At 44.9% G+C, this 13770-nt stretch overlaps 1 protein-coding gene across 7 annotated transcripts in view; it reads right to left on the bottom strand.

Moving 5' to 3' along the window:
- The window catches only part of LSP1 (lymphocyte specific protein 1), an 80990-nt gene that overhangs the window by 13599 nt on the left and 53621 nt on the right, over positions 1–13770 (bottom strand). For 6 of the 7 annotated variants that reach the window (XM_067540590.1, XM_067540591.1, XM_067540588.1 and 3 more), the window contains 7 exons: positions 9059–9269; positions 7883–8026; positions 3931–3974; positions 3551–3632; positions 2973–3110; positions 1940–2020; positions 1075–1189 (listed from right to left, as the gene is read on the bottom strand). In XM_067540590.1, the coding sequence (XP_067396691.1) occupies positions 1100–1189; positions 1940–2020; positions 2973–3110; positions 3551–3632; positions 3931–3974; positions 7883–8026; positions 9059–9269 (790 nt within the window). In that variant the 3' untranslated portion in view covers positions 1075–1099. The remainder of the gene's footprint in view (positions 1–1074; positions 1190–1939; positions 2021–2972; positions 3111–3550; positions 3633–3930; positions 3975–7882; positions 8027–9058; positions 9270–13770) is intronic. The other variant, XM_067540592.1, reaches the window with a different exon arrangement.

Below are 13770 nucleotides of genomic sequence, written 5' to 3'. Positions count from 1 at the left end.
GTTTTAGAAATGGGGAGCAGAGTAAGTGGGTATGGTCTCAAAGTTGCTTAGAGACCTCCATATCTGAATACATAATCACATGGGATGGTATTGCACGTGGTAATTAGGGAGGGATGGAAGAGGTGTTTGTCATCAAGACCAAGCTACACACAAAACTTGGAAAGGAAATAAATGGTTTTATGAAAAGTCAAATGCTGGTTTTTCCTGTGTAGAGCGACAGACACTCAGGGTTCTTTGCCATTATCACACCACACAAAGTGAGCTCCTCTAAGCCCGTAAATCTTCTACTACTGGCCACTTAAGATAACACAATTATATTGATTAATATAAGCACCATGGTCCTAAGAGGGTGGGAAATCCAGAGACTGTTCTAAGTGGGCATAAAGACAACGTCTATGCTCTTCCCCTCCTTGCTTAATGTGACAGGACAGTTCCTTCCGCTCCATTGGTCTAGCTATAAATAGTGGCCATTGTCATGAGATCATTCCCACATGGCTCCTTTCCCCTCCCCCCACAGACCCAATCCAAATGCCACTGAAGTCAATAGAAATCTTTCATTGACCTCAGTGATCATTGGATGATGTCAATTAACACACTGGACACAGAGGACTTGGTCAGCTTCCATGCCCCTCTGGAATGAACTCCAACTACCCCCAGCACCTGCAGTTCTTACTCTTTACAGCATAAGTTACCAGATTAAGTCATGTCTAGTTCAATTAAGGCACTTTGAGTGGGGCTGAGGTGAGTGAAGGGAACCCCGGTTTCTACAAGTAGTCTGGTCTGCAAGGTAAGTTTTCTAGCTGAAGCTAACAGGGGCATCCTACTCTCCACAGCTACTAGCAAGAATTTCTTCTTGTATGCCCTTCTCCTTCCACCCCAAAAAGAGGATTGTTTGCGGAGAAGTAGAACCCACCATTTTTCATACAGCATCTTCCAACCCACTCAAGTCTGGCTGGCAATATAGAACATATGGGCTGAAGAACAGGTTTCATGCTTATTGTCTGAACCATCCTTTATGTCCTGCCACAGATGTACAAGGAGGTTCTCCCAAAGCCAAGCCTGCGTCCAACCTACCTGGTTGATTGGTATTGCACACATGCTATTGCTCCGTTGCATCATCTATCAACACCTTCTTGTACTGGCCATGTCCAGTCGCGACAAACTTGTACTTCTTGCCAGAAGGGGTGGTCTGAATGGGAGAAAAGAAGTTTGGGTTTGGGTCCTTCCTCAAGTTCCCATCTCCCATCCAACAACTAGTCAAGGCAGATGAGTTAAATATTAAGAATTAAACAAAAAGATAATCAAATTAAGTGAAGTCTGAGGAGCCACTGTGGTTCTTGGATTTCAGTATTTTAAGATGGCCCAGATTTCCACATTGGGGTTAGAGTTTGCTATTACCTGTTCCTACTACCTCTTTGCCAAGATAAAAAATTAACAGTAATGAGGTGGATCATCATTGGAACTACCAGATAATACAAGAGTTTTAAGACTCATCATAACATCAATGGTGAGGTTTGCCTGAGCTGCATCTTCACGGTAACACCCTTATCAAAAGGAGAGGCTGAGAACTTCACCTCTAATACTGAGCCAAGGCTATTCTCGACCTTAGATAAGTTACAATTTTATGCATTACACCCATGCACTATTAGGAGGCCTCTACATGCTTCAGAGCTAGCAGACAACCCTGGGAGAACTGCAGTATACAAAGTGCAACAGAACCCCAGGTATCTATACCACTCTGATCTTCCAAAGAATTATACTTTTTTTAAAAAAATTTAAATACTATTAACAATGAGCCCAAGCTGCAGAGTTGCGATCCAAATGCACACAATATCAGAGACTTGGGCTTGACCAAAGGGAGAACTCTCTTGAACAAACTCTGCCCCATTTACAGAACTTGCTTTCTGGTAAGGCAGACACTAAGAGAAAAGCTACTTACCTTGATGTTGGCTTCAACTTTGGGGCCACCTTTCTGTTCCCACAGGCTTCGCTTATTCACTATATCTCCAGCCACAATGTCCTGGGGATGTAAGAACGAATCTCATCATTCTGCCCCAGCACTGCTGAAAGCTGCCCTTGTTCATGTCACACATTGTTATTGGGCAGGTGGCTTTATTAAGTATTTGGCCATCTGTTTGGGTAGAGTAAAACTGGGCAGAAATGTGGCCACATATCAGAGAACATAAGACATCCTTTTCTTAACCATCCTCCAACATTTGGTATTTTAATAGGACACTGCATGAGGCCCAAGATACAGATTTTGTAGGAAAAAGGGCTTTCAAAGAAGCATTAAGTGAAACCGTTTTCATGGAGACATTTTTGACTTGTGTCATTTGCAACCTAGATGTTACAGCATTGTGCTAGCTCTTGAACCAGAAAATGCAATGTACTAGAAATGGAGTGAAATGGAGTAACTTCTTTTCACTGTTCAAGTTTACAACTTGCTTGTACCTGGGATTAGAGCCCATTGAGCCATCAATACTCAGCAACTGCGGTTGGCTCCTAATGTGGGCAAGGAAAGAACCATTTCCAGCAGTTCAGTTTAACACCATTTCAAGAAGGGATAAACTCTACCAGTTTCCTTGATGTTTGCACTACTGTAGTTGTACCAGGGGCTGGACACAGATGGCTGAATTGGGGTGAATCCCAGATGCAGACCAAGCTTTAATGAACCATAGGAAGTAGAGATCAAACATTTGAAAGTTTTAACATAGGTGTCATCAATAGAAAAGGAGAAGGGGATTTTGACCTGACATTGCTACTCCTGATGCCATTGTCTGTTCAAGTCCCTACTCCACAGAGACATGCAGCGGAGTAATTTCAGTAAAGCCAGCCAACCATGCAATAAGATAAGTTTTCTTCCTGAAGTTTGTGCTGTTAGACACAGGGGCAGTGCTCTGATATTAAACAAAGAGCTGTACCCCTTCACCTGCATGAGAGTTGGCTGGGCATATAAGGCTCAGCAGCCCTACCTTACAGGATGGTGATTTAGGGCATTGAGCTGCGACCTCTCCAGTCTCCCAGAGGTTTTTTGTGCTGGCTACAACCATGCTCGTGGTGGCAAGTTCAAGGGAAGATTGTCGGACAAGCTTCGGAGTCTTCCCGGAGGTCTGGAAATAAGCAAATCAAAGTCATAGCACTCCAAGCACTTGCAGATTTTTCTGTGAATAGATTCTTGGGGGAAGATTGTAAATTATATTCCCAGATTACATTAACCCAGAGTCATGGGAAAGACATACGTAACTAGAACATAGTGCTCAGTCAAGACAGGGAAGAGACAGCACTATTCTGAAGTAGTAAGTTAGGAGAACTTAGCTTCTTCACATCTCCAATGCTCCTGCTCAAAAGCCACAAGATTCCTTATTCTGATGAATTAAAATGTATGGAGGGTTTTAGGAAGATTAGCTTCAATCCCTTCTAGTATTATTATAGCTAGCTACTAGAGCAGAGTCGACAAGGACCAAAGGAGGTGAGGACTATCCAAATGAGAATAGAGCCCATGCAGGGGCAGAGGGGTTGAGAGCTCCACTTATGTGATTGGAAGCATCACCTCAATGGCATGAGTGTACTGCTCCAATCGATCATCAATCTTGGAAACAGGAAGTGGTGGCTGAGTCTTCTTTACGCTGTTGCTGGAAAAAAAAGGAAGGAGGGAATAAGTGCTATTGCCTTAAGTTCATCAGAGTGACATCTACCCAAGCTTCTTTGAGAAGAAGCCACTACTTCCCCCAAGTCACAAATGCTGGTTCTGAAAGATGTTCAAGAGACCACTAAGCAATAAGACACTGCTCCCCCTCAACCCACCAGCAGAGCCCTCCAACTATGATCACTTGGAATTGTGCCTTTAGTTCATGTGAGGGTCGGCATTACCATAATTCCCCACTGGTCTTTGACCACTGGGCCATACCCAATCAGTGGAAGGAGAATTACCTTTTCTTTATGGAGCGGTTCAGGGATTCGGTTCGGTCTGTGATCTAAACAGGGAGAAAGAAGGAGCATCAGTTTTCTAAGCTACCCCGAGTTCCTCATCTTGACTGGCCATAACTCAAATCAGCAAGTTCTCCCCACCCTTAACAGAGAAGTTTGGGTAGTTTCAGAAGCATCATTTTCCTCCCTGCTTATACCATGGAATGACTGAATGATCATCCAGCCCCCTTGGATGTCCCTGAAACTCTCCACTTTGCAATCAAAGAGGTGGCATCTTCTGTTGCAAAAGCAATGATGGTAGACGCTGCAGACCTGATGGTGCTAGTGGGGGGACCAATGAGTTCTGGAGGTGGCTTCAAAGTGGTGACTTATCAGGAAAGCAAACTTCCAGAGCATCATAAGATGAACTGCAGTAAAAAGTCAAAACATCTGTATTTTAGAAAGGTTCCTCCATGCTTCCAGCCTAGCGATCCTCCATCCTGAAGGAAAAAGTCATGTGTAGGGCAGAGTGCAGGAGGAATAGTCCATTCCCCACTGCAAACACAGCCTGCTCCTGTTCTCCGACTCATCTGGCCTCAGAAGCACTTAACATGTATGTTGGCTGTCAGCTGAAGCAGCAACCTGACCACTCAAGCTTCTTTTCCTCTCCTCCCATCATACTCCAGCACATTGGTGACTCTGGGGCCAACCTACAGGGCTTCTCCATTCTAAGACTCACTAGGCTCTTGGTGATGAGGAGAATGGAAGGGGCAGGTGTAGAAAGGTAAAGGCAAGAATATAAAAGCAGGGGAAAGGAAGGAGGAAGAGAACAGGAAAGAAAGTGGACAGACAGTGGCAACTGTGACTGAGTACATAGCTTACATTGGCCATTCTATTGCAATGAGGCTCCAAGACAGAAGAGCGATTACCAAGACATCAGAAGACAAAGCCATCTGGCAAAGCAAACCCCATTGAAAAGAAGAACTTTGTGCATAGCCGAAAACATGCTAAATACAAGAAAATGCCACAGCGGAGCTTACATCTCTCTTGATTACATCCTTTTACACACACAAAAAAAAAGGGGGGAGAGGGGAAGCAAGTCTGATGTGTTGCCACTCCTCAAGATTGTTTTAGTGCAAACCAAACTGCACAGGGAGCAGGAACACAAGCATAGGAGCCTTCAGGCCAGCATGCAATATATTCCTTACTACCAGGGAGTTGTACAAAACCAGAATTAGGAAGTCACCTTGACAGACAGATTCTCTTTGCACATACTTTTGCGTGCTGCATGAGAATGGTACACTGCATTAGCAGAGGGAAACATTTAGTAAAAGCTGACGGCATTTTAAAATCCTTCTGAGGTCAGTGACAGTTTTAGCTGAGCAGTAAAGCATCTGACAAGACTGTCACCAAGATGACAAATTTAATTGCTATGTAGACATATGCAAGACAGATTAGCAGAGGCTGAGCGCAGCTACAAACAAACTATTACTTTAGAATGATGGTTCTGCTGGTTTATAGAATACCTGATTGGGAGTTTTCCCTGTAAAATGCACCTCTCGCTGAGCAGTTCATATCAGGTTCGTTTTCTGCTCTGGAAAGTTCTTCCTTTATCAGCAGGGCTCAGTCAGTCAAAGCTACATCAGCATTTGAGAGGCTGGGGAGTGGTTGCAGTTTGAGCTAAGGACTATGAATCCAGAGATCTGGGCTCTGATCGTCTGTCACCCTTGTGCAGTCATTGGTCCCTGTGCAAAGTGTGCATTGCACACGGCCATTCTAACTGGGTACCACCTTGCAGTGGTGTGAAAGGCACAGGACAACAGAGAATCAGCCCTCTGGGTTCTATTCCCAGCAACTAAATTGGCACCTTGGGCAGGTCATATATCACCACCTGTGTCTCAGCTTCTGTAAAGTAGCGATAGCACAGCACAACTCCCATTGGTGGGCTATTTACCGTAAGTGTTTTGTAATCCTTGGAGGAGAGGCAGTATGCAGGAACTATTGCTCGATTGTTTCCTTCCCCCACCAAGAGTTCAGCATTAACACTGCTCCCACATCCACAGAGGGCTCTCACAAGCACAGACTGGTGAAGTTGCTTCACTTCTACATGACCCTCTAGAGTCCATTAACAGCCTTTCTGCACTGCTCATTTACCAAACCCTCTAAATCCTGCTCCCCAGCCCAGACGGTCACATTACAGGAGTTCTGCAAAAGTCATCATTCATTTAAAGGGCTACATGGGAAACTTCAGGTGCCTGGCTTCCCTTCTTCTGGGGCTGGCTACTTCATGCCTTGGGAACCCCTTCATTCCTTTAGTTCTTGAAATCTCCCTTTCCTGGCCAGACTGCTTATGATGGACCTTCTCTCTCTTCCCCCCTTCCCCCCAAAAAACCTCTGGATCTAAAAGCCACAAGCCTCAACTGTCTGAGCTAAAGGAGCAAACTTCACCACCCCACTCCAGTAGAGACTACTGTGGTTAAGGCTGTAAGAGCATTGACCTCCTAATCCTATCTCTCTCCCCCACAGGCTCATGCCTTTCCAAACCAGACACAGCATAGAATGATTCCATACTTGGTTTCTTTCTGATGATCCAGGCTTTTAAATATATATTTTATAGTTTAAACAAAAAATTCTTTCAGCTGCTAGTGCATAAAAATGCCTTCCTGGAAAGATCCTGAGCCCATCTCTCCCGGGAACGGATTTATGCACAGCCTGATACATGGGGAAGCCTCTCCACCTCCTCCATAAGGCCAGTTTGGAGGCAGTGGATATTTAACCCCTTCCCTGCTGTGCACTGGATTGTTCATAGCAACAGTTCGCTGTGAAGGTATAGGTATTTGGGGGCTGTGCTGCAAGAGAGTTTCTGTACCTAGTACCAAAAGCTAAGGGGGGGGGGGGGCAGATTTTTCAGAAGCGCTCAGTGCTGGCCCAGTTCTGCTCTCATTGGCAGCTTTACCACTTCAATCTAAACTGTTCTACTTCTGCCACCCATTCCCCTCTCCCAGTGCAGTGAGGATTTATTGCTCCTCCCTTAATCACACCCCTTCTCATCACTAATCACAATGCATATAGACTGTGGCCAGAATTCAGGTAGTTCTGTTGCTCCCCAGAAGTTTGATTTTTGTTTTTCCCTATAACAAAGAGCTCTGCTCCCTGTCTGGGCAGCTCCTCTGATAGTCACAGATGAAGCCCTTCCCTTGCTATATGTTTCCTGTTACAAAACCTTTAGAAAATGATCACATAATTCTCCCCGGCCAGGCAAGATTGAGTCACATGCAGAAAGCATGGGGTTCAAGAGCCACTAGGGGAGGAAAACGTTAACAGGGATTTATGAGGCCCCGATGACTAATGAAATCTGCATGAACTGGACGAATCACTCTCCCTCCTAATCCACGGCCAACAAGATCAATCCTGACAGGAGAAGGAAAGGAGCCATTTCCCCATATGACTCATATCTGACTACACAATACTATGCAGCCACATAATGCTGGGAGGAAGTGTACAAAGTAGGCTCAGTATTACATACAAGAATACAGTAGGAAACAAGATCAGTTTAATTAAAATTCATGAATGCAGAAAAACAGCCATGGCTATTCCTTTTTTGTATTATACAAATTCTTAGAGGCCCCAGTTGAAACCAGGGCACCATTGTGCTAGGTGCTGTACATATTCACAGTGAGAAGCAATCCCTGCTCCAAAGAGGTGACTATAAGTAGACAAGACAGACAGACAGATGGAGAAAGTAACAACTGAGGCACAGAGAATAAATGGCTTCCCCAAGGTCACACTGGAAGTCTGTGGTAGAGCTGGAAACTGAACCCAAGTCTCCTGAGGTCTTTGGTATTAGACCTTCTTTCCTCTCAACTATATAGTATACCAATATCAGAGCAGACGGTGAGGTCTCCCATTTAGGCCAGCTCCCTGTTTAAAGCTTGACCCCAAGTGCTGTAAACACCACACACTGCTCAGAGCATACCTTTGTGGAACTCACCGAGGACTGGCCATCACATTGTTCATCCCTGTCCCCTTCCAAGCTGGAGGTGCTTGGGGCTTTCTGGTGTTTTTCTGGTGTCGTCGTCTCCTCCTCCTCCTCTTCCTCCTCCCTCCTCCTCTTTTTCTCCTGAATACAGAGAATAAGCAGGTCAGGAGCAGAGATGATTAAGTGCCCGCTGTAACAAGTGTCATATCCACCATGACCACCACCAGTGACACTTTGGACAAAGATGCCCTGAGCTCTCTTTCACACAAAAAAAAAATTCATTCTCCTGGATGTCATTTAAACAGACAGCATTTTTACAGGTGCAAAGTCACAAAGTGAACTAGTGAGGTATTCTGCTTGAGTTGTCACAGAGACATTTCTGACCATTTTGCCCATCCCCTGCCAGAAAAAAAATATATATCCCCACTCTAAGGCAAGGGAGAGGGAAAGTAACCGCATTTATTCTGAGGAGCTATGAAGCCATATAACCTCTTAATATGAGGGATGTCATGATCTAGGCAATCACAGTGCATCTTAAAACATTTATTAAAAGTTAAAGTAACAGAGACAGACTTCCATACAGCTTGAGTTCCAACTTTGTCTCCCCGGTTTACCAGGGCCTCACTGTGCCTGGGAACCATACACAGCATGGACACTCTTAGTGGCTGCAAGGCAGCAATGCTGGACCCCAATTTCAGATCTAATTAGTACATTAAGCCAAGGCTTTTCAGAGCATGGGGCAAAAAAAAAAAAAAAAAAAAAGTTTGAGCACATAGGTTCAGAATTTCCTTAAGAGTCCTGTATCTGTGCCTTTGTAGGACAAGGGAAACTGTGACACGCTCTGTACTGAATGATGAGAGGGGAAAATGAAAGCGGTGTCTATACCCTTAAGCCATGTCTAACTGGGGTGCTTACAGAGCTGCCTGGGTAGACGTACTGCACCGTCGTAAGGCAGTGTGCACACTCAAACTACTGGCAGAGGTAAGGATCCCAGGTACAAGCCCTGCTTTACACATTGCTGCAGTGTGGGTACCCCCATGAAGATGCATTGATGCAGTGACACTAGTGCAAGTTCCCCAAGTTTAGGCAAGCCCTTAACCAACAGGCTTGAGTCCTGGACCTTCTGACACCAGCCATACCAAGCGACAACAGATCCAATAGTTCTGCTCTGACCTCCTGCCCAGCTTTCTCCTCCTCCTCCTCTTGCAGGTGTTCTTCCTCAAAAAGAGGCTGAGGGGGCTCTGTCTCCAGCTGCTCCTGCCTCATCTCCTCATTCTCCTCAGAGTTTTCCTCCGGGCCCTCCTGATTCAGCTGGACCTGCTCCAGCTTGGCTTCTGCTTCTCTCAGACCACTGTCCTCTTCCTCACCGGAGTGTCTCGGAGACCTAGAGGGAGGAAGGGGAAGAAGCCCTTGAGAAGGGAAATAAGTGTTTCAAACCCACAGAAGATCGGAAGTCCTGTACCTTTAAAACCATCAGCTTTGTTAGTAATAGCCCAACATACAACTCACTGGAGTTTTAAAAGTACTGTGCAAATACAGATTTTGTGCAAGTGGGGTTTTGATTTAATGCAGGGTAGAGTTTATCAACAGAACAGTAAGAACAATTACAGACGATACTTTTGGGAAATTTACACTAAGATTGAAGAATTTTTTCTATTTTTGAAAGAATTCATCTGTCTCTATACCTGGTCAAAAAACAAAAACAAAAAAATTCAGCTGCATCACTGCTTTCCTAGGGATAGGAGACAAAGGGGTTAGTGGTCAGTTATTTTGACAATTTTTTGTTGAAGTTTAAAAAGTGTAGACCTGCTCTCACGTAAGACTAGTTTAAGAGAAGAAAGCCAGGGGAATGGTCCTGAGAGGAAAGGTGGGTTTGTGGTTAAGGACTTGTGGGATCTAGAGTTAATTCCTAACTCTGTCACAGCTTCCTGTACAACCTTGGGCAAGTCATTTAATGTGCCTCAGTTTTCCATCTGTGAAATGAGGATACTACTTCCTTTCTCCCACCCTTTGTCTGTCTAGTCTATTTAAACTGTAAGCTCTTTGGGGCAGCGACCATCTCTTACTACATGTCTGTTCATCACCCTGTGGCCTGGATCTCATCCCAGGCCTCGAGGTATTGCCAAAACACAAATGATTATCAAAGCATTCTTTGTTTATCATCGACTGCTCCAGGGAGAACTGAGTTTTGCATTCCAAAATCCCCGCTTTATCAAATGTATCTAGATCAGGGAGGAGAGCAGAAAGGACAAATTGGAACCATTTGTGTCAGCCTATCCATTCATTATAGGAACTTATATACACCCCCTCACCCCTCATCATTATATCAGAGCGCATCACAGGATTTAATGCGTATAGCCTCACAACACCCTGCGAGGCAAAGAGGTTAAGTGACTTGCCCAAGGTCTCACAGGGAGTCTGATAGAGCAGGTCTGCTAAGTCCCAGCCTAATGCCCTACCTGCTGGGCCATCCTAGCAGAGTGGCAACAGCACACCTGCATAGCAGGGACACACTGGATTCCTCTGCTGCATGCACCTACCCCACACTTAACCCATCTGGGGCATTCTGGAACAAGACCATGTTTTCAAGAGGAGACAGACCCCCCCTCCCAACCCATTGTTCAGAGGAGGTCAAACTGAACACAGGATTGTTTAAGGGAGCTATTCTGAGATTTCTGAACCACCATCATCCACCCACACAAACCGCCACTACCTATTGGAGGACAGAAGGCAAATCAAGCCCACTCCTTTATCATGGTCGGCATCAGGGTAGCATGTGGCAGTCCCAACTGAGACAGAGGCCCCACTGCACTAGGTGCTATACAAGCAGAACAAGAGACAGCTCTTCAAGGCAAGGACTTATGGTCTAAACAGACAGAGGGGGTGGGAGAAGAGACTTGCCCAGGGTCAATGGCAGAGCTGGGACTAGGAGCCAGGTCTCCTGATTCCCAGCCCAGTGTTCTGTCCACTGGTCCACACTCATTCCAGCACCAGGAAACTGACCCAAAGCCTATTTAAGTCAATGGGATTATTTCCATTTATTTCAAGGGGCTCTGGATCAGGTCCTAGGCTGTTCATCAGATCTGTTTGGCTTCAGGTACTGTACTTAGTCACACGAGGCAACTTCCCTTCTAAACAACTTTTGCTGTGCAGTCCAGCTGCTTTGACAGGGAACTCTGAGTGCTAGATACCATATGCCAGCATCACACAGACAAGAGTGCTTTCAAAACCTCAAGCCTCCAATTTCTCAACCTTCATGTCAGGCATCAAGTCCAATCTGAAACAGGTCTGGGGTTAAGACACAGCATAAGAGGCGTACAGTACTGTAATGGGGGAGGAAGAGTGGTAAGGAGTAAACGTCTCTTCTCTGTACTACAGAATTCCTGCCTCTGTCTCAACTGCAAAAATAAGAATGCTTCCATAGTTTTAGTTCCAGATGTATTTAGCAGGATAAGAGGGGACGGGGATCTCCCTGAGCTCCAGAGCTGGAATTTCCCCTGCCTATCTAAGCTAGAGGCAGTGAGCCCGTCTAACTCAGGGGCCACTTAGGCTAATTTGTGTGGTCTGAGGTTGGGAAAAGCTTACCCCAGTTTTTCAGCTGGTAAGACTAGCTTGAGTTCAAGCAGCGCCTCCCCCCCCCGCCTCCCATTGTTCTTTATACCCAGCTTTTGTTTCCCAGCCACCTTCTGGGGGAATTGATTTATAAGTACAGGGTAGTCTGCATTTTATCTATTAGGCTACAAGATGCCCACGCCCATCTGTCTACTCTGCTCATTTTTTATTTTAGACACCATTCTTCTGCTTGATTCTACCCCCGACCCTCCCACGTCTTCTCTTCCCTTACCTCCCAGCCAGCAGAACCTGATGAAACCACTGGAATGCAAGCTAAGCAGAATGGAAACCCAAAAATGTTAAAGACAAACATTCAAATCTACATTATCGAAAGTAGGACTGGTTAAAAAAATTGGAATCTTTGAATTTTGAAAAAAGTTGTACGAACAGCTGTGGTCCTGAGTCAAGTAGTCCAAGCCCAGGATACCCACAGTACATATTTATCTGAAGCATTTAGAAAGACGCTCATGGCTTGATTTTCCAGAGATGCTAAATGACGGACACTGGCAGGCCAGGTGACGGCTCATGTCAAGCTCTCCATATCTCAAATGGACACTAACAGATAGTTAGCTGGAATCCATTTGGCTCACTTGTGGGTTGTTAATATAATAAAGTGTTTCAACTATTTAATGCATGCAGCAACTCACAAGTAAGATGAATGCTTGTAATAGCTGTGCTCCATAGTGTAATGCAATATTTGAGTGGATGTATTGTGAGCCTCTGACACTGTATGAATTGCCACGCAGGAGAGGGACATTAGTGTAAAGAGCTGCTCTTCTACAGAAATTGGGTGTTCTCTTTCAACAGGGGCATAACATCGATAGACAGATTATGGGTAGATCTTACAACTGGAAGCTCCCCACATCTGGATGAAGGAAAAGTTATCAAAAGGACTAAGGACTTATTGGTGTTCTGCTCTTCTCCCAGTGAAGATCAGTCATGCAAGTTGACTCCTGCCATCAGCTGAGTTTGCAGCTCAGAGCACATGGCAGTAAGGGAATAAAACCCCACAAGCAAAAGGAACTAGATATCTCTATGCTGCTTCAACTCTGGGGAAGCAAGGGACAGATTTACACTACAGACCTATATAGATCTAACTACACCACTCAGGATTGTGAAAAATCCACATCTAAGCAACGAAGTTACACTGACCTACCCCCCCTTCCCCTATGTAGACAGTGCTAAGTCAATGAGCGCGCTTCTGTCAACATCAATACCGTCTCTGCTGACGGAAGAAGTTGCACCACTATAGTGCTGTATGTGAAGACAAGCCCTCGAGGATTAACTACACTGATGGGAGCCGCTCTCCTGTCAGCATAGGAGTGTCTTCACTTAAACAATACAACAGCACAGCTGCACCAATGCAGTGTTTTAAGTGTGGACCTGAGCAAGCTGCTTCTAGACATGAGCCAGAGATCCCCAGCTACTTAGCCTGGATTAGCCCTAAAGGACAAAACTTGCTGATTATAGAAGCCTATATTACATTTTGAAACTTAAGACTAACTCATTTGTGTGCTTGTTTTCTTGCTTTAATCTTGTAAATAACTAATTTCCTTTTCCTGTTTAATTAATCTTCACATAGCCAATCCAATGGTGAACTACAAGCATTATCTCTGGAGTGAGACCTAAAGCGCACTAGATCTGTGATAACGGACTGGTCCTCTGGGACTAAAAGTAACTGAAGACCAAGAATCACAACAATATTTAAGACCCATCTGTCACAGAGATATTCACCTGCCTGGCAAGACAGACTAGAGTACCCAAAAGGACTGTCTGACTCCGTTTAAGGCTGTTAATGTGCCTAAGGAGTTTGTACTTGGTACAGCCGGTTAGTGAAATCTATGTTTAGAACTTATGACCAATCTGGAGTTTGTGCCTTGGTTTTGTTTTTTAAAAACAGTCTGCCCCGAGGCTGGTACTCATGCTCCTGTGCCACTGCTGGAAGCACTGTAGTGACCACAGACACACCTTACAGGTGGTCTATGCCACTTTCTATAGAGTGATTTGTTATTTTATAGTGGCTCTGCTGTTAAGCCAATTTATAGTTTTCGGTGTTTTCACACTGTCACCAACAGTGTCCCTTTGCAGCAAGACAGTCACTACCAGCAAGACAGCTAAACTGCTCAATAAAATTAAATACATTTTGGCTTATAAGAGAGCCAGGAATGCGATAGTTCTCACTAAAGCTCTTCGTTGCAGTGCTACTGACCAACGTTGTGTTTATGTAGCTATGCCTCAAGATTGGTTATCCACAAGCAATGAACTAAAGACCT

The sequence above is a fragment of the Emydura macquarii genome, unplaced genomic scaffold, assembly GCF_026122565.2.
Source record: "Emydura macquarii macquarii isolate MOO-44397 ecotype Brisbane River unplaced genomic scaffold, CSIRO-AGI_Emac_v2 contig_587, whole genome shotgun sequence".
In the NCBI taxonomy this organism is placed as follows: domain Eukaryota; kingdom Metazoa; phylum Chordata; order Testudines; family Chelidae; genus Emydura; species Emydura macquarii.
Note: the sequence above shows the minus strand (reverse complement) of the source record. Positions and strands in the feature narration are given on the sequence as shown.